The 21,215-nt window shown below is 45.2% G+C and overlaps 1 protein-coding gene across 1 annotated transcript; it reads right to left on the reverse strand.

The window, feature by feature from the left end:
* Positions 1-425: 425 nt before the first annotated feature.
* LOC136660673 (cytochrome P450 2K6-like) lies at positions 426-19,982 on the reverse strand. Its single transcript, XM_066637984.1, has 9 exons — positions 19,809-19,982; positions 15,008-15,170; positions 10,434-10,583; positions 8,867-9,027; positions 6,222-6,395; positions 3,178-3,322; positions 1,412-1,596; positions 991-1,132; positions 426-613 (listed from the first exon to the last, which is right to left on the reverse strand). Exons 1-9 carry the CDS (start codon positions 19,980-19,982, stop codon positions 426-428), a joined length of 1,482 nt encoding a protein of 493 aa, XP_066494081.1.
* Between the last annotated feature and the right edge of the window lie 1,233 nt (positions 19,983-21,215).

Below are 21,215 nucleotides of genomic sequence, written 5' to 3' on the forward strand. Positions count from 1 at the left end.
AGGTACTGGGAAGCCTCAGGGGTTTGCTAGGTGGGCCTCTCAACTGGTACTGTTGCTGATTCTGCAAGTTAATCTCTCTATCCTTGGTTTTCATCTGCACATCATCAGAGATTTAATTAAACCTGGCTCCTTTATTGGTTCGAAGACATCTTGAAGTTGTAAATAGAAGAAACCAGCAGACACAAGTTTGGTTTGCTTTCTCTGTGCATCAAATGACCCAAAAACCGAGATCCAATTTTGAAGCAAAGATTTAAGTCTCTGTTGTAGTTTTATAGGGAAAACTACATAGAGGGTCATATTGTGGAACATGAAGGTTTGTAATGAAGCATGGTCCAGTTTCACCAAGAGGGTACTGCATCAGAGTGCAGTTCTTGGCAGACATGGTGGTAAAGAAAAGGTGCTACACAACTCAGAAAGGTTGTGATTTAGGAGCGTGGCAGGGCGCAGAACTTGTAGGGTTTCGGAGGAGTTGTGAACCCGATAGCAGCAGTAAGTTCCAGGTCTTCCCTAGACATTCCAGGGGCTGGCTGGAAGGTGAATCTCTGCAGGAGACTTGTAAAAAACAGGAACAGCTCCATTTTGGCAAGAGTCTCACCTGCGCATATTCTTCGACCTGTAACAATGCACAATGAACAGAAAGACTGTATTTCTTTCTTTCCTGTCTGCTTTTTCATAATGTTCTTCCAAGAAATGCGGTCTAAATGTTTTCTAATTTTCCATAACAAGTAAAAATTGGAAATGTGAACATGGAGTAAAATCTAGAATAAAATAATAGAAACACAATTGAGAATGTCCCTAGAATGCTGAAAAGCAATTACTCCAAGTATCCAGAGAGTCAACTTGCAGAAAGCCTACTTTCTCTCTGAAAGGCAGACACCCTGCAGTTCTTTAGCAAGGGCAGCATGCATTCAAGCACTGGGGTGATGTTCTTCAAAGTAAGCATGCACATGGTGTCCAGTGATTTCAGCCTGCATAGGATATGTAACTTACCTGCAGAGAAAGGCATGAATGCATCCCTCTTTACAAACTTCCCTTCAGAGTTGAGGAAATGCTCTGGGTAGAACTTATGTGGTTTCTCCCACTGAGATTCATCATGGAGCACAGAGGACAGTAGCGGAACGATGTGAGTTCCCTGCAAAGTTAAAGCAACCAGCTTTTGAAAATGTACATTGTCCATTAACTATCCTTCTGATAAAACAAATAGCAGCTTGAATATGGACATGTACTTTGTCTCCTCCTCCTATATCACAGCTTAAGTGCTGGTGCAGGAGACCTACTGGCGATCAGGAGGCTTATGAGGAATAAAGGGAAAATAAAGGCCTATATAAGTATCAAATTATAGCAATTACACAGCTCTACCAGAGTGGACTGAAGTGGTAAAGGAAACACTGCAATTAATCAAGCTGATCACCTTAGGAATGAAGTAGCCTTTCAGAGTAACGTCTGTGGTGGTTGCATGCGGCAGGTTTGTTGGGATAATATTGGAAAACCGCTGAACTTCATGGATCACTGCATCCGTATACGGCATTTTTGTTCGGTGTTCCATCCATGGCTGAGCTGTCCCAACAACTGCTGCGATTTCTTCTTGGACCTTTCCTGAGAAGATGCAACATCCCATTTAATTCACAAAGCCCCCACGGTTTATGTTCTGTATCAGTTCCTGAGAATATGAAGCATATCATGGTCTTACAAACCCAGACTCCTTGACTTGCAGTCCAATCCTATGGGGCTTTTACAGCAATGTAAAAGAGGCTCATAGGATTAGGCAGTGATGGCATGAATACTGCATCATTGTGAGGCCATATGGAGCCATGGTTGCAAATCACCAGCTCCACATCCCTGCCACAGCTCTGTTCCACACTGACCCAGGTAAGTTGGTGGAAGAGGCATGTCATGGGTTGGGAGATGGAGGACAGGGAGCAGCTCAGGGGAGAGAGGAGGTGGACCCTCCTCATCAACTTGCATCAGTATCTTATCTCCCCTTTCCTAATCCATCCCGCCCCATTCCTCTTCTTGGACTTACACCAGCTAGATAGCTAGCATTGTTCTGAGAAGGACCCATAGTCAGCCAGGAGGCCTCAGGGACAAGTAAAAAACCTTCTTTTTGGCCTTCTGGTCACCTCCCTTGATCACAGCAGGCAGCATGCTCGCCGTTGGTGTAGCTGTGTGCTATAACATGGTGGAGGGTAGGATTTCGCTGTCAGTGGTTTTGGGTGTATGAGCACTTGTCTCAAGATTAACATCAATTACTTCAGAGCGGCCTGCACTGTATCCAGCGCAGGTTAGGTGCCAGCTAGACGCCTCCTCAAGGTAAGGGGAGGTAAGGCAAGGAGATATTTTTCCTCTTATCCTGTGTCAAGCCCGAGCCATCCCTATGGGGCTACTTGGATCTGCGCCAGCTATTTTGTTGGCGCAAATCTGAGCATTCCATGTAAGGCTTCTCAGGCCACAGATGAGGGTTAGGATGCGGCGTGTGCTGCTGCAGCTGATTCCGTTCCCCGGGCCTGATCTGCCCCCCATTTTGCTCTTCCCTACCCAGAAACACCTCCTCCGCATTCCCAGAATGCCCTCCCACCCCCCTCTCTCACCTTCTGAGGTTCCTGAACTGCAGTTGCCTGTGCGAGTCTCCATGGGGCTCTAAGCTTGCACCGGCAGGCCAGCACATGTCATTGTGCCAGCACAGCTGACTGTAGAGTAGGTGTAAATGTGACTTATGGTACTTTGTGACACACACCGTATGGTCTAGATCAAGCTGCCCATTGGTTGGTATACAAATGACAGATATGGAAACTGTTTACACCACTCCCTGCCAGCCCCTTCTTAGTTCTTCAGAGGCAGCTGAGCAGAAACAATGTTTTCTTACTCATGCTTCTTGTCCTTGCTCATTCAAATAGTATCCAAAGCACTCCTAAGTTTGCTGTCAATTTTTTTTACTTGCTCACATAATAGATGTAAAGCACTTGCATCCTCAGAACATGATGTTTTCTGAGCCTTTTGGAACTGGGATCCATTTAGTTATTTGATTTTCCCTGTTTCCCTCTCTGTACACTTTATGGTTGAAAAGTGGTTCATAAATATACTTCTTATTAATTAATATATAAATAAATGTCATTGTTACTACAACAATAACAGCAACATACTGGAATAATGCAAACCAACTCACTGAACAGCACTCACTCTGAATGTCCGGGTACTTAATCATTAGTAGCAGACCCCAGCGAAGTGTTGTCGAAGTGGTCTCCATGCCAGCAGCAAATAGGTTGGCCACAAGAGCTTTCAGGTTATCATTATGGAAATATCCATTTATATTGCTGTTCTTTTCCTAATAGGTTAAATAAAAGACTTAAGATGAATAATCTCAATAAAAGATTGAGACCAACAGCCCAATCCTAACTAAGGAGAACAAAACGGCTAATATTATAATGCCGTTGTACAAATCACTTGCTCCCAGTGTGGAAGGGACTGTCACTCCCAAATCGGCCTTTTCAGCCACACTAGACACTGTTCCAAAACCACCATTCAGAGCACGATAGCATAGTCTTTCGAGACTGAAGGTTGCCAACAACAATATACAAATAGATGGTAAGGCTGCACCTGGAGTATTGTGTCCAGTTCTGGTCGCCGCATCTCAAAAAAGACATAGTGGGAATGGAAAAGGTGCAAAAGAGAGCGACTAAGATGATTACTGGGCTGGGCACCTTCCGTATGAGGAAAGGCTACGGCATTTGGGCCTCTTCAGCCTAGAAAAGAGACGCCTGAGGGGGGACATGACTGAGACATACAAAATTATGCAGGGGATGGACAGAGTGGATAGAGAGATGCTCTTTTCCCTCTCACATAACACCAGAACCAGGGGACATCCACTAAAACTGAGTGTTGGGAGAGTTAGGACAGACAAAAGAAAATATTTCTTTACTCAGCGTGTGGTTGGTCTTTGGAACTCCTTGCCACAGGATGTGGTGATGGTGTCTGGCCTGGACACCTTTAAAAGGGGATTGGACAAGTTTCTGGAGGAAAAATCCATTACGGGTTACAAGCCATGATGAGTATGTGCAGCCTCCTGATTTTAGAAATGGGCTATGTCAGAATGCCAGATGCAAGGGAGGGCACCAGGATGAGGTTTCTTGTTATCTGGTGTGCTCCCTGGGGCATTTGGTGGGCCGCTGTGAGATACAGGAAGCTGGACTAGATGGGCCTATGGCCTGATCCAGTGGGGCTGTTCTTATGTTCTTATGACACGTCAGTGCCAGGCCACTATCAGTTGGTGCTAGGCCTCAGCACCAAGTGGAGACATTACAGGAGCGGCTGGAGATAAGTTATACCTCTGGGTGGCTGTGTAGGTTTTCAGGGCGAAGGAGGAGGCATTCTAGGGCAGGGCGGGGTAAGTGACAGGCTCAGGAGGGGGATTGGTGGAGTCCTGATCCGTTGGATCCTATTTTCTGTGTTGGTTTGCAAAGCCCAACACAGAGGTTCTCCGGTCTGCATCAGCAAAGCAACCAGCGCACTCAAGCAGCCCTATTGCAGAGCCTACACTCTTACTCCGGACAAGGGGGTGAGCTTCCCCTTCCCCCAAGGAGACCTCTGGTGGCATCCACATGGTCATAGGATACAGTGGTCGCCATTCTGGCACTACTGCAACTGGAGGCCCTGCCAGGGATAGGATTGGGCTATAAATCCCCACACAGAGATGCAGCAGTGCTGGCACAGGCTATGCTATATCCCATGGGGGATTTTTTTTTGCTGCTGGATGTCTCCTCAGGGTAAGGGGACATTTGTCCATTTGCCTCTGGGTAAGTCGCAGCAGCTGTAGTGGGTCAACTTGGACCTGTGCCAGCTCTATAGCTTTCTGATCTGAAATATCCAGCACTGGATTGTAAAATTTGTTTTCAGAAATCAAGGAAAACCATTAATCTCTCTACACCAGAACTTATGAGGGAATCTATACTTAAAGCTCTACTTACATAGCTGAAGCATCTATCCAGAAATGTAAAACAAAAAATATAGAGTTCCCTGCAAAGCTCCTCTTCACGTTACATGAGGAATTCTCCCCATAGACAAAACTCCCACTGAGTTAGCAATAGAATGCTAGCATATCCAATAGGCTGGTCCCTTCTTCTAGCTTTCCATGTGGCAGGCAATTTTTCCATGCACCTGGTGCAATAAAAGCCTGCAATTCCCCACTGTTGACATTACATCAAAGAACTGTTACCCTGCACATGCCTGATCTTGTCTGATCTTGGAAGCTAAGCAGGGTCAGGCCTAGTTAGTACTTGGATGGGAGACCGCCTGGGAATACTGGGGGCTGTAGGCTTATACCATAGTCTTTCGAGACTGAAGGTTGCCAACCACCACCCCCTCTTACATTAGGATTGCTTTAAATGACTGTTCAGGGCTCTAGCTGCAAGGAAACTGGCCACATCTCTCTCAGCCTCACCTACCTCATAGGGCTGTTCTGAGGATAAAAAGAGGGAGGGAACCATGTACACTGCCCTGAGCACCTTGGAGGAATTGTAGAATAAAAAAATGAAATCTGTGGACATGTGCAGGTAAGCCCTGCTTCTGTACCCTATGCCCTGTCCCCCACATGCACAGTGTTTATCTTCATTGATAAATGCTGTACGCGGACAGAGAGATGTTCTCCTGATGACTGGGATTGCTGATCGAAGAGGGAAAAAGCAGAACTAGGAGAGGCGTAGAGTAATTCCTGCCCCAACATCTCCTGTCTCCCAAATTGATACTGCCTTATAAATTGGTATAACATTGACAATGTAATCTTAGCTATGAAGTGCTAGGCCAAATAGAAAACTTTTACAAGGTGTCCAAAAGAAGCTTGAGATTAGGCTATGGTGAGTCCCTAGTGCAAGGAAAGGATTCCTATTCAACTGAATTCCAGGAACACCATACTGATTGAGAACCCTGAATACAGCATTCCCTTTTCACTCCATGCTATACAGAAGTGCATCTATGAAAGGAAATGTGACAGATGGATCAAACTGAACAAAGTTTGCACACTGTGTGACACTTGCATTTTTGCTTGTTTATGATACCCTTGCAGAATGTAGTTGCTGACATGTGCACAACCTTTAGCCAACATTCTGCAATACATTAATGATTGCTGAATATGTGGAAAGCCCTGCCAGTTGATTAGGCTGCTCATTGCAAAGCTTGATCTGTTGAAAACATGCTTGAAATCCAGTGGCATATCAAAAAGAGCCCATCACCTCCTGCTGTCGGACAAGAAATGAGTCAATTAAGCTTCGCTGGTCATTTTCATCCAAGACTTTGAGGTGTTCTATGAAGGTGGTGGTTATGAATTCATGCATTTCCTGACGGTTCTGATTGATAATTTTGCGACCACCAGAAAGGAAGCCCAGTGCAGGAAACATGTTATACAACTGGAAAGAATAAAATACAAGAAGGAATAGAGATATTAAAAGACAGAACAACTGTTCTGATACTTGTGATGCAGGTGGACATCTGAAAGCACTTTTACTAAATTATCTTGCTTATGTTCTATACAAGCAAACAAAGACACAAAGGATGCAGCAAAAAGTTGTAGTTCTGTTTCAGAAATTACAATTGAAGACTAAGGCTTTGCTCTTGCTTCATTCAGTGGCATAACTAAGGGGGCAGGGGGTACATTACCCCAGATAACACACCTTGAGGGAGTAAACCCCCAATGACGTATCCTGAGGCAGGCCTTCTGGTTTTCAGCAAAAACTGAAGTGCCTTTCTAAGGCCTCCTGGAGGCCTTTTGACACCTGAGGGGGTGTGTGGGGGTGCCAAATATTTATGTGCCACTAGGTGCATGAGGCTCTATCTATGCCACTGGTTTCATTTATTTGCACATGCAGTTGGGTGTTCTTGGCAGCTGTTGAAATGAACGTGATCATTCAGTCCCAATGGCAACAAATGGAAATGTTCAACTTAAAACTGAATTTGGCTTTTGGTCACTTTTCCTTTGAAGCACAGTGATTCAAAACCAAGTGAAGGGGCACTGGAGCAACCAGTAAAGGGTTGCTGTTCTGAACCCCTGTCATATTTAGCACCTGCCTTGTCTATGCAAAGCTTTCTTCCTGGAAGGCTCTTTGCCGGTGCAACAGCAGTTCTATGCGACTCCAACTGGGAAGTTCACAAAGCCTGCTTACTGAAAAATGTGACATTTGCTTGAATCCCATCATGTTCCCACTGGGCAGAGTTCATTTACTGTGGATGAGCTCTAAGGATGCAGTCTTAAGTGCACCCTGGGCTGGCGCAAGTCCCTTGTGCTGACCCAGGTGGGTCGCAAACATGCCATAAAGCATGTTTGTGCCTCCTTGTGTATCGGCTGGGCCGGTGCAGGGACATGCACTGGCCCACAGAGGCTGCATCCAACCTCTGCACCAACACGGGGAGGGAAGGTTGCATCGGTCGAGATATGCCGGATCCCAACCCTGTTCCCCAAGCAGCGCAGAGAGGCTTGAAGTTGCTCCGTTCTCCTCAGACTTGTGCCACCTCTTGAGATGGCGCAGGTCCAAGGAGACCCATTGGGGCTGTGGTGGCTTACCTGGGGGCAAGGGAAAGAGTTTCCCCTTGCCTCCAGCTGAGCCGATTCTGGCCCCAATCTTGTGCTTGATACAGTGCAGGCCTCCTGGCCTGCCAGTTCCAGAGCAAGATAGGATTGCACTGCACATTGCTCAGAACAACGAGGTTTTCAGCAGTGATGAAGCTGCTTCAAACCAGGTCAGACCAGACTGAGGCCAGAATAGCCTGCTTTGACAGTCCTCAGTTCTCTTGCTTGTCCTCAGGTGTCCTCCCCAAGGAACAGAGTTGGAATCTTTTCACTGAAGAGCCAAGAGATTGAAGTGTAACTTCGTGCAATCTATGCTATGCCCTACACTTGGGAAACAGATGTGGAACACATATATGTATTTCCTGAAATGCACAAACCAGTTCTGCACAGAATGGATGGGGTAGAACTATGAATAATTAGGCCCCAATCTTATCCCCCACCAGCAACAGCCAAAAAGGCACGTACTGCATGCTGTTGTGATGGGGGGTGCTCGGACAGCCTGTAGGGGATAAGTAAAAATATTTCGTACCTGCCTACTGGTAGGCTGTCTGCGCAGCAGTGGGTTTCATAGAATCATAGAGTTAGAAGGCACCTACAAAGTCATCTAGTTCAACCCCCTGCCTGTAGCAGGAATTCCTCCTAGAGCATCTCCAGCAGGTTGAGCCTCTGCTTGAAGATGTCCAGTAAGGAAGAGTCCACCACCTCCCTTGGCAATCTATACCACTTTTGAACCGCCATCAAGAATTTCTTCCTGATCTCCAGTCAGAACCTGTCTTGCAGTTTGTATCCACTGGATCTTGTTCTACTCAGGGGCAGATGAGAACAAATTTGACCTTCCATATGACAGCCCGTCAGGTATTTAAGTGTTATCATATCACCTCTGATTTCCCCAGACACATGCTACCTATTTTGGTGGTGTGTTTCTTAGGAGAGGAGAAGAAAGGGGCAGGGAGGTGTGAAACAGAGAGGATATGATCCAGCATGCTACCTTAGTCCTCAGGTTCAACCTTTCCCTCTCCTCCCTGCTCCTGGTTCCTCCCCTCTCCTCCCCACACCCCTGATTCTTCCATCCCCTCCACCATCTCCCCTTCCGCCTTCCCCCACTGCTGACTCACTGATGACCCACATGCATGGCCATCAGCGACTGCGCTGGTGGCCTCATTGCACTCACCAGCTGAGTCACAACATGCAACAGTGTTGCATAACTTTCTCCTACATCCTGCCAGGTCTGCTCATGTAATGCATGTTCTGCTAGTGGAGCCTAATGGATAGGAATGGGCTGTTATCTTTACACAATTAAAATAGTTGTGTTACCTGGACTGAGGGGCTTCCTGCAAGCCGGATATTTGCATTGACTATCTTCAATAGTCTTAGAAATGTGGCATCGTCATACTCATATCGCTTGGCAAGTAACATGGACACTATAACATTGGCAACAGCAGCATTCATAATAACAGTTGTCTCAAATGGTTTCCCTGTACAAACAATGTAATAAAATGGAACAAAATCAGATGAATTGCAGGTTGTGGATAGAGCATCACTGTTAACATTGCTCTAAGACCCAATGCCAGCCTCCACAAGTTCATCATACAGGGTGTCCCCATGATCATTTGACAGGCTAGGGACCAGAGCTGTGGTGAAAAGCGGAAATGGTTGAAAAGTGAAACCTTGTCTTTTTTTTTAGTTTACAAATGTTACTTCCAATGCCTTTTTAGCTAGCAAATTGCAAATACCTTTTTTATCTTGCAAATTCCTGCTGTCACACAAAGATTTCTGCAAAAGGACTCTCACTGATACCTTCAGGAATGGGAATTGACCCAGAGCTAAAGTTGGTGTGTGATCTCTCTCTCTCTCTCTCTCTCTCTCTCTCTCACTCACACACACACACACACACACACACACACACACACCAGTTTGAATCACTATGTCATATGCAAATCAACATGGGAGAAGGCAATTTTAGTCTTTAGAACAGCAGAGAGAGGTTGAAAGAGTGTACATTGAATGAATGACTTCCAGGTACAATTGAAATGAGTTGAAATAGCAGATCATTGAAAAACAAACCATCAGAAAGCATGGGATACCTGTATTAGCCATTCAATTGATGGATAATATGTGTAAATTTAACTCATCATTGTTGATTCCACATGCATTCAACATCTGAATTGTGCTGCACATTTTTCAGGATTCAATCCCATGTTGCCTTTTTTTTTTTTTTAAGTGTGTATAGTTATTCACATAAAGATGTGAACAGATATCTGCATGCGTGTACAACATCTGGTAGCCTTTTTGATGCTACATGCTTATGTATTTGGAGTTGTTTGGGCTAAGAAACTAAACATTGTTCAGCTGTCTCAGAGCCCTAGCTTGAGCTCTGCACACTGGCTTACTGCTAGCTCGCACTGTCGCAAATGTGCCATAAAGCAGGTTTACGGGGCTTAGCACTGGCCCTGCACTGGAGTTAGCCCAGCATGTGTGTGCGCTGGGCTTGAGCCAGCAGGAGGTCGGCAGTTGACTGCTCAGCGGTCACCCAGACCACCGGGTCGCAGAGAAGTGAGCAGGGACATGGGGGAGGTGGGGAGGAGACGTTCCGGGGTGGGGCAAGTGGGGGGAGGAGGGCAGGAATGGTGGGGGAGGGAGTGGGAGGGAGGAGGCAGGGCTGGTGGAGCTTAGCTCCACCAGATCCAGAGCCCTATATTGGGCCACACAGCCCAACACAGAGCGATTCTGCAGCAGCTCCAGAGCTGCTGTAGAATTGAGTAGCCCCATTGTGGGGCTACTTCCTTTCCTCAGGGGAAGGGACATATGTTCCCTTCTCCCAAGGAAGCAGTACAGTTGTACAGGTGTGCTCCTAAAGCACCAGAAGAAAGCTTCAACTTACCCTCATAAGATTCAATTGTCTTTATCAGGAATCCACACTCTTCAACAATTCTGTCCTCTATGGACCTCTTGCCCATTCCATAGTCTCGTAATGTGGTTAGGGTAAAACGCCGCATCACTTTCCAGTTTTCACCGTGTGAAAAAATAACACCTGATGTGAAGAAGGAAGCAACATTTTAAGTCAGCAAGACCATTACAATTGTTATTATGTTTGCATCCTAATGTTCTCTCATGGACCTCTAGGTAGTCTAGGAACCAAACAGATTAAGGCCAAAAGCACATATGCAGAAATCCATGTGGTAATGGGCATTTCCCACAGAATATGAGCTCATTAGGATGCAAATGAACATGCAAATAGGATGCAAATGGGTTCTGTGTCATGGAATATTGAAGTATTTCATCACCATCCTAATCTGGGTGTTTGAATTTTCCAACATGGGTTTCTGAACCTTGCAAAACCCATCTTGTTCTTGATATCTGTGAGTTCAGTAGATGAGATGGTATCTTAGACTGGCTCCTGGCAGCCACAGCTCATCCTCTCCTTGTCTTTGGCTTTAAAGGGCATCCATCTCTCCCCCTTACTTGTGTCAAATAGGAGAGACAGCAGCAAATGTGGCTTTTGCTTTGCCTTTTGCTCTATTTGTTTGGAACTGGTGGGGGAAGCAGAGAAGGGAGGGCACCTGGATGCAGGTCTCTTCTTATCCGATGTGCTCCCTGGGGCATTTGGTGGGTCGCTGTGAGATACAGGAAGCTGGACTAGATGGGCCTATGGCCTGATCCAGTGGGGCTGTTCTTATGTTCTTATGGGATGCTATCAGCACCTTGATCCTTTTCTCACGGCAGAGAGGAGTGGAACATGCCATCATGCTAAAATGCCCATCTGTTCAATGGGAAAGTGTGGGAAAGTGGGAAAAGTGTGTATAGAATGGCAGCCCGGGCAAATAGAGCAAGGAGGAGGCAACAGCACCTTTCCTCCCCCCCCCCTTCATTTGCTCTCAGTTGCTTCCTGCTACCTCGTCTCTTCCCTCATTTCACCCAGGGAGTAAGGCAGTCATCAGTGAAATGATCCTATTATGATCACCCAATGCATGCCTTTCCAGAAGTAACAGCACAATCCTACGCTGGTGTACTCAGAAGCCCCATTGTGTTAAGTTGGGCTTACTCCCTGGAAAATGTGTATAGGATTGCAGCTGTCCCACAGTTTTAAATGGGCCTAATTCCCAGTTAAACCCATTTCTGCCTGGCCAACAGGTGTACACATTTGGTCTATGTGGCGTATATGCAACATTGGGCAGAAATGGCTTAAGTGTGTATAGGATTGCAGCAGTGGGGCACACACAAGAGTGAGGCAGAGAAGGAGGATGAAATAGAAATATCTTTGCTCTACGGAGTACAGTATAGGTGTAAATGAGTGTGGGGAAGGAAGGGTGCCTGCTTTGAGGCCCAATCTTATGTTCACTTGCTTGGAAGCCCCTAGGAGCAGGTCAGCTCTGGGCATGCTGGCACATATAAAAAGCTGTGTGAATTCTGCTGTCACCGGCAAGAGCAGGGCAAACTCTCAGGGTGAAGCTCCTACCTGTTTTGGCTGAAAAGTGCTGCAAGAAAGCCGTGGATTGCAGTGAGTGTGTGTGGTCACAAATCCCACATGTATTTATTCCGATGGGATTTACAGCTGCTAGTTTCCCCCTCCCCTTTGTACAGAATAGCTGCATGTTTGGTTTGGGCCTAAAACATGCTTTTGTAGCAGCATATAGCTTCAAACTAATTTTTGGGATTGAAAATCCTCTGTTACGATGTGTCCAACATGCGTGGAGCTGATCTTATACATAACAGGGACCCAGGAGGACAAAATGCACCTCTGTGCAAAGGACGCAGGAGCATGTTGCGCCTCCTTCACGGTTCTACTCACAATAACCATGTTGGAAATGGTACAGTTTTGCCTCAGTGCAACATTCATCTTAATTACACATTACATTCAACACGTGCACAGTCTGTGCACATTCTACACAATATTGCTGGCACAGATCCAATGGGCAGGCTGGAGCTTGACATAGGCTAAGTGGACAAACCCTTACAAATGTCCCCTTACCCTGAGGAGAGCTCCAGCAGCCAAAAATCCCTCAAAGGATTCAGCAGAAGATGCACTGGGATTTAAATAGGATTTAGTTGAGAGTCACTGAACATTTTGAGGAATTAGAGTTAACAGTTCTCTCCAGTCTTCCAATAGCCAACAGGCATATCTTTGTTCACCCTTGATCTCTTAAGAAGAGTTTACACATTCTTCTTTCTCTTTGCCCAATCCTCCAAGCTCTTAAAAAGTTATTATTTATTACAGTATTGTCAGTGTTGGCACTGTTGTTGTTTTGTTGCCATTAATTGGATAAACAGGGAGAGTATGACTGTGTTTTAATATATGCCTTAGGCATCCCCACTGAGAATGGGAGGAAAGATGGAATAGAATTGTATTAAATAACTAAACAACCCTATCCCCTTCACTCAGCTCTCTTCTTCAGCACTATGGACCTTGGCCACAACCACTGCTTTTGATGTCTTCAGAAAAGGAATGCAGACGACGTTCCTCTTTTCCACAATGTCCAGCACTGCTGCCAACTCCATTGGTCAGAGGATGAAATGTTGGGAGCCATTAGAGGGAGTGGTGGTGGTGTAGTGGTTTGGGAGGTGGACTTAGACCTGGAAGATCCAGGTTCAAATCCCCCCTTAGCCACAAAGCTTCCTGGGTGACCTTGGGCCAGTCACTTTCCCTCAGCCTCACCTACCTCACAGGGCTGTTGTGAGGATAAAAGGAGGGGAGCAGCTGTGTGCACCGCCCTGAGCTCTTTGGAGAAAGGGCAGTATAAAAATGTGAAAAATACATAAAAATAAACAGCAACAGCAGTGACAGTGAAGAGGGAGTTAAGTGAAATGGGGGATGGGGGTCCAGTGAACTTACCACTCTCCTGCAGTGGTGGACCTCCCATTATGTTTGATGGGGCAAATGCATCAGGCTTGAGCCTCTAGGACTCTGTGGAAGCTTTTCTGAGGCTCCCGACAGGGTCAGAAACTGTGCTTCCAGTTTTTTGGAAGCACAGTTTATAGCATCAGGGAAGCCTCAGGAAGCGTCCCTGATGCAGGCTTGGGTTGTGCGAGGCTCCATCAGCCTCAGGTGAGTGGGGAAGCAGATTTCAGCATTGGGGGTGGCGACAGCCTGTAGGGGGTGCCATTGTAGACCTTTGCCCCTGGGCATGGGAAGTCCGCCACTGCTCTCCTGTGGCATTCAGCACCACCACAACTAGCATTTCCTGTACTAGACATTAAAGAAGGAAGAGGCAGTAGGAGCAGTGCTGGGTGATGACAGAATGAAGTAAGCACCCCCAGGCCTGCCTCTAACCCCTAGCCCTTGAGCTCTCCTTTCTTCTTTCATACATTTCAGCACAAGAAGAGGATGGAGCTGGTCTATTCTTCATGGTGGTCGCAGACTGAGGGGAGGAATGTGGATGGGCATGTGGCACTTCCTGCTAACTTGCCACCTCTCCCAATTCATGGGCTGATACAAAGTTCTTAACTCACAGGCTAAACTTGCAGGTGACTCAGGCTGCAATCCTATGCTCACTTTCCTGAGAGTAAGCCCCACTGAAGACCATGGGACTTACTTCTGAGTAGACAAGCATAGGTTTGTGCTCTCACTGGTTTATATGACTCCAGGACTGCATGCCAGTTTCTCCAGTCCCTATCTCTATATTATTCCATTATGATTTTTTGTGCAAAATAACCCTTGCCCTACATGAGAACCACAAGTTCTTCTCAAGCAGATTTGCTTACCTGTCAGAAAAAATTATCTGACCTACTATTGCACCTCTAACCATAATTTCAACCATGGACAGCCTTTTAACCATGATCTGTTGCAATCAACAGATGAATATGTTCCTGGCATTGAGGCAAACATTGCTATCTGTTATTTCCTGATTATCAAGACACTGTAAAAGATGCACTTACACAGTGTTTTGCCAAATCCCAATCCACTGGGCCTTGTAAACCAGTCCAGTCAATCAGAGTTGCCAATAAACCAAGATACAGTTCAAAGTCAGGTTCCAGGTAGGTCAGTCCAATCTGTCAGGGTATCCAAATCAAAGTCCAAAGCCACAGTCCAGTCACAATCCACAGTATGATTCCCAATTCCATAAACCAAGTCAGTCAGTCTCCTCTCCAACCTGCACTCCTTCAAAACCCACCAAACCCTTTCTGCCTCAGATGCTCCCTATATACCTGAGGGATCTCCTTATGCTCTAATGGCTGCAGCAGTGCAGCACACCTCCAGCTACCACCTGGGCTTTAATCCTGCATTTACTCAGAGCAAGGGGCACTGTGGACACCACACCCTATCTCCTCGGTAATATCTTCTGCAATTCCAGTACACACAGGCAGGTTACTCTTAAGCTTTGGTTTCAGCAACCCCAGTTCTACAGATTGGGCAGGGGGGCTGCATATCTTCCATGATCACTTTTGGCACAGACTCCCCACTGCTATCATGCAGATTTTCTAGCAAGCAAGGCTACTGAGCTGAAAGAAGGATCTCACCATAGCCTCTGGCAAGCTCTTCAAACATTGGAACGTTGGGTCTCTCTGCAAATGCATCTGCCTGGTTCACCAAAGCCTCCTTGACAGTCTCATATCCTGTCAGCACAACCATTTTCTGAAATCCCATTTGGATGCTGAAGACTGGGCCATACTGTTTGGACAACTGGAATTCAATGGAAAAAAAACATGAAAAACATAGCTCTGGTCATCAAGTCCAGCCTTTCCTCTGAGGAAGGAGATGGTAGCAATTCCATGATCCCTTGCAGAACAAAAGTGCAATTACGTGTACTTACCTAAGAGTAAAGGCCAGTTTATACATTCCAAAGAATCAAGTTGTACAGTTTCTCTGCTTGGTTCAGTAACTACCACTGAGTTCAAAGGCAATGAAGACTTCCCTCTGGTCTATCAGCAGCTTCCAGGGCATGTTTTCCATATGGACGGTGGTGCAGCAAAAAGGGTGAAATGCCACTTTCCCAAATGCTGTGGTCCTGATCCTGATACTACCTATAATCTCATCTATTCCAGTAAGTTTGGCTGCTTGTTAATTTAACAAAAAAAACCAAGCCAGCAGGTCCAAAATACTCATTTAAAGTGATCTGTAATAACCGTTTGATAGGAGGACGTGGAAGACTGGAATAAAACAGTGAGAATCAAATTCTTCTTTTCAGGTCTTCAGTAGGGCAGACAATCTCCTCAGGTTGATTTCCGTCTTATTACAAACAGGACACTCTATTTTCTGTACTCAGGTGTATGCTTTCATTGTGCCACATATTTTTTAATAAACCTCAGTAAACTGTGGTTCTTTCTCAGTCACTGGTGTTCTTCCTCAGTTGGTGTTCTACCTTAGAGTAGTAATTTTGTAATTATGTCCTCCAGTATTCCAAATTTTCTTAGCTAAGAAAATTATGTACAAATGGAAATGAAAGAGTGATATCTTACTATCTTGTGAGGGAGCAGGGGGAACTTCGTTTTTGCCTAATAAAGGTTTTTGAAATTAAAATTGAAAATTAATTTCAACAATTGCTGCCATATGAGAGTAAAAATCTTGGGGGCTAGTGGAATTGTTCCTCTTTAAAACAATATACAGTACTGACACTGGATATATTTTTAGTTTCTTTTTGTAAACTGTGAATACAGAAGATTTTCCTTGAGGCAAATCTGAGGAAAAAGGATGTTTATGGGTTAGTTCAAATGATACTCTATGTTCAAATGATACTCTGGCCCCACAGAACTAGGTGTGCACTCATACTCTGAGTATGTCTTGACCACTTTCCTCACTTCCTTGTTAATTTTGGTAATTGCCCCTGGGTGGTTTGACTATATGTACATTGCTAAATCTTCTTTAAAGTAGGTTTAACAGCATGTGTACAGGAGTGATTTGAAGGAACTGTCCCATACAATTAATGGCCCATTCCTATCAGGCCATTTGTGATGGTAGTTGTGATGTCGTAAAGGCCTTATGGCAGTGGTTCTCAAACTTTTAGCACCAGGACCCACTAATTAGAATGACAATCTATCTCGAAAATCAGTTATATTTTCAGCCCTACTCAATGCCCAGTTCAATTTAAGTTCTTATATTTAAACCATTTCACTATCAGAACCATCCTAGCTTTACAAGTCTAATAAAGAAAGAAAATTCAGCTCACCAGCTCAGGCCTCTGTTTTATTCTTTGTATGGTGTGTGTGTGGGGGGGATGGGTGTGGTAGCCTGCTTCAGATTGTGGCTCCAGAAAGGAGTGTAGGTAAGCTGTGAGAGGGATGGGCATAATGCGGCAGAGAACGGGGAGGGTAGGAGTTGTGTTGAGAGCAGTGCTTTTTTTTGTAAAAAAATAGGTGCAGGAACTCACAACTTTTTATTTATTTATTTATTTTCAAACCAATTTTTATACATGCGCGCGCGCACACACACACACACACACACACATCCATCCTGTGTGAGCTCCCTGATAGCAAAAGCACTCCTGCCACAGCTGGAGTGAAACACCCCATTTTTTTTAGGTGGGGAGGTGCTCCATTGGGCTATAGGAAACTCTCTCCATTGGGCTATAGGAAAGCCTATACAGTAGTTAAAGTGTTCAGAACAAATATATAAGGTCTTGAGCCCAGCTGGTGGCCATCAGTGCCTCAAGTGTTAGTTCCAAACACTTTGAGCCTAAGAGCTCTGGTGCCTCAGTGGTTAAACTGTAGGTCTGTGGCTAGGGGTTCAAATCCCACTGAGGAATAATTTTTTTTTTTTAAGGTGGGAAGGTGCTCCATGGCTGCAAAATATAAAGGTTGGTTGCTAGTTGCCAAAAGGGGGGCCAGTTGAGGCTGCAAAACTCCTCAAAGTTCAGTCCCAGGCAGGCTCTTTTTTGAACTTTTTTTTTTTTAAAGTCCCAGGTAGGACTTAACCCACAGCCTCCAGCAGGGGGCTCACTCCAGGAGCTTAACTGTGGGTTAAGTCCTAACTGGAACTTAAAAAAAGTTCCATTAAAAATGGTGTGTGTGTGCGCACGCGCATGTATAAAAAATGGTTTAAAAATCTCAAAACACATAGACAAACAGGCCTTGCTGAGGGAGAATCAGCATGGCTTCTGTAAGGGTAAGTCTTGCCTCATGAACCTTATAGAATTCTTTGCAAAGGTCAACAGGCATGTGGATGCAGGAGAGCCCATGGACATTATATATCTGGACTTTCAGAAGGCGTTCGAAACGGTCCTTCAGCAAAGGCTACTGAAAAAACTCCACAGTCAGGGAATTAGAGGGCAGGTCCTCTCCTGGATGGAGACCTGGTTGAAGACCAGGAAACAGAGAGTGGGTGTCAATGGGCAATTTTCACAATGGAGAGAGGTGAAAAGCAGTGTGCCCCAAGGATCTGTCCTGGGACCGGTGCTCTTCAACCTCTTCATAAATGACCTGGAGACAGGGTTGAGCAGTGAGGTGGCTAAGTTTGCAGATGACACCAAACTTTTCCGAGTGGTGAAGACCAGAAGTGATTGTGAGAAGCTCCAGAAGGATCTCTCCAGATTGGCAGAATGGGCAGCAAAATGGCAGATGCTTTTCAATGTAAGCTAGTGTAAAGTCATGCACACTGGGCAAAAAATCAAAACTTCACATATAGGCTAATGGGTTCTGAGCTGTCTATGACAGATCAGGAGAGAGATCTTGGGGTGGTGGTGGATAGCTCGATGAAAGTGTTGACCCAATGTGTGGCAGCAGTGAAGAAGGCCAATTCTATGCTTGGGATCATTAGAAAAGGTATTGAGAACAAAACGGCTAATATTATAATGCCGTTGTACAAATCTATGGTAAGGCCACACCTGGCATACTGCGTCCAGTTCTGGTCGCCACATCTCAAAAAGGACATAGTGGAAATGGAAAAGGTGCAAAAGAGAGCAACTAAAATGATTACGGGGCTGGGGCACCTTCCTTATGAGGAAAGGCTACAGCGTTTGGGCCTCTTCAGCCTAGAAAAGAGACGCCTGAGGGGGGACATGATTGAGACATACAAAATTATGCATGGGAAGGATAAAGTGGATAGAGAGATGCTCTTTACACTCTCACATAACACCAGAACCAGGGGGCATCCACTAAAATTGAGTGTTGGGAGAGTTAGGACAGACAAAAAAAATATTTCTTTACTCAGCGTGTGGTTGGTCTGTGGAACTCCTTGCCGCAGAATGTGGTGATGGCATCAGGCTTAGATGCCTTTAAAAGGGGATTGGACAAATTTCTGGAGGAAAAGCCAGAAATTATGGGTTACATTATGGGTTACAAGCCATGATACGTATGTGCCACCTCCTGATTTTAGAAATGAGCTATGTCAGATGCAAGGGAGGGCACCAGGATGCAGGTCTCTTGTTATCAGGTGTGCTCCCTGGGGCATGTGGTGGGCCACTGTGAGATACAGGAAGCTGGATTAGATTGGCCTATGGCCTGATCCAGTGCAGCTGTTCTTATATTCTTACATTCTTAAATGTTACAGACAGTACACAATATACAGACACAGGAAGCCAACCATCAAAACCTCCACCTAAATGCTTGCATCACCCAAATGCTTACAAAACTAAAAATGTTTTTAGTTCTCTACAAAAAGCTGTATGGTAAGGGATAGTTTGTAAATTCCCTGATAGGAAGTTCTATAACTATGGCGCCACTACAGAGAAGGCTCACCCTTGATTGCAAAAATGCCTTTGTAATTACAATAATTACAAAAATGCATTTGCAAATATCTGTCATTACTTGGTATTTTTACTACTACTACTACTACTACTACTTGGTATAGTAATACATTACTACGGTATTTTTGCAAGAATGCTGAAATTTCTCTTTGAAGATATATGTCCATAGCAAACCTAATTTTTACAGTTGTTTTCAGTACCAACATTTTCCAAAGTCAAGAGTATGCTAGGCCTTTTTCAGTCCGCGCAGCTATAAAAAAAGCGTAGACAGAGAACTCTTGGCTAAAACTCTGTGGTAAACCAGAGGACATCTGGAGAGGAAAAATGCCACCCAGCTGAGCAACGCTACAGCACTCAACAGCAATTTCATGGTGTTTCTTTATAGGATTCCATGGCTTTCCTTGCCTTTCTTTATAGGGGAAACAGGAAAGTCAAACCAATTTAATCAGAATGCTTTTAGTGTTGGGATGAGGAAACTAGAGAGAAGCAGAACGTTATCCTATGGGTAAAAATTATTCTATAGGCAGTACATCAGTTCTCCCTGTTTTGTGTGTGTTTCAGCTTAAGGAAACACTGGCATCTCTCTGACACTTATGACACTGGGATATTTCTGCTGCCATAAAAAGAACAAAAGTCTTTACCTTCAACATTGTTCTAAAAGGCCTCTGCAGGTCAATGATGTGGAGATTCCCAATCAGTGGCAAGGGTCTTGGTCCTGGTGGAAGATTTTGGGAGCTCCTATTCCAGAAAGTGCTCATTTTCAAGAAGAACATTATTGTAAGGGCAAACAGGATGAATATGGAAATTGAATCCATTTTCTTTCAGTAAGGAGTAGCCGTAGTCCGTAGGAAGGAACAGGGAAGTTGCAATCGGCCTTGATGCAGGACAGCGTCACTCTGCTGAAAACAGGCATTCAGTTACATTAGACACCACCTAGGAATTAGTATTTAGCAAACAATTTCAACAGTCCAGTCTACTTTGCCCCACTTCCCTGCCTCCCTTTTTGTATTCTCTCCAACTATTCAAACCTACTCTTATTGATTTACCCTTCACTCCAGTGCTTGGCTGGTGTCAATTTTCTCAAATGAAAACATTGCAAAACAGGTTTAAACTCTCTCAGCTCCTCCCCGAAAGTTCAACCCTCAGGATTAGCTGCAAGATTAATTTTGCATAATCATTCTGGGTAGACCAGCATTGCAAAATCCCCCATAGATGAACTGCGGCAAGAAACACACTATAGCAAAGCAATTTAAAGAACAAAGTTTCTTTGCTCAGGTGATTTAAAAACAGCCTTACTGACCTTTGAGATGTTAAGATACAGTCATTAAGACGACAATCCAACAATCAGTCTCTCTCAAGGTGCTAAGAAAGACTTCATTCTCCCTTCACCAATGCAAAGTATCTTTCTTTCACCTGCTCAGGGCAAGGGAGGGGTCTTGGGCTGAAGCTGCCTGAAGAGAGAATCATTAATGAATTGTCAGCCTACTGCTACCTCTCTCTCTCTCTCTCTCTCTCTCTTTGTTAAACAACTGTTTTCCTTTATCCCCTGGGGGCTGGGGATAAGAACAGGCCCTCAGTTTGGCCCTACTTGTCCTAAGTGGCGACCAAACAGCCGGTTAGCCTAGGAAGGCAGCTCATCTAAGAGAAGGAAACTCTGACCTCAAACCTCCACTGCCTTGTAGCTATATCCAGTTGTGGAAAAGGCTTCAGGAGTCAACCTCGAGGCAAAATCAGGAGCCGGAGTCCCTGAGGCAGTTCATGGCTATACACAGTCACGCTCTGGCAACTCCTGCGACGCCGCTGGAACCAACCGTATTGGCTTCCGCCTTTCCATTGGACCATTCCAGCGACGTGGAGAGGGGGGATTTACTGCATGGGTAACAGCCTATCCATCATACCTTCTTTACCCAGGCTTTGCGCACTGGAGAGGACCATTCAGAGTCCATAGTCTTTCGAGACTGAAGGTTGCCAACATGAGAACTGCGGCTAATGAGAGTTTGGGAAAGTACATCAGAATGTCCTGAGCTCTTCTCCAATGCAGTCCCCTA

Source organism: Tiliqua scincoides, chromosome 1 (genome assembly GCF_035046505.1).
Source record: "Tiliqua scincoides isolate rTilSci1 chromosome 1, rTilSci1.hap2, whole genome shotgun sequence".
Taxonomy (NCBI): Eukaryota; Metazoa; Chordata; class Lepidosauria; order Squamata; family Scincidae; genus Tiliqua; species Tiliqua scincoides.

What these genes read in the sequence shown, in the direction of transcription:
- LOC136660673 (XM_066637984.1), bottom strand. Translation starts at nt 19,982, where the DNA reads ATGGATTCAATTTCCATATTCATCCTGTTTGCCCTTACAATAATGTTC. An exon ending in AGAGCTTGCCAGAGGCTATG is followed by an intron (nt 10,584 to 15,007) that starts GTGAGATCCTTC and finishes TCTTCACATCAG; the next exon opens with GTGTTATTTTTTCACACGGT. An exon ending in AAGGCTACTTCATTCCTAAG is followed by an intron (nt 1,133 to 1,411) that starts GTGATCAGCTTG and finishes TTAACTTTGCAG; the next exon opens with GGAACTCACATCGTTCCGCT.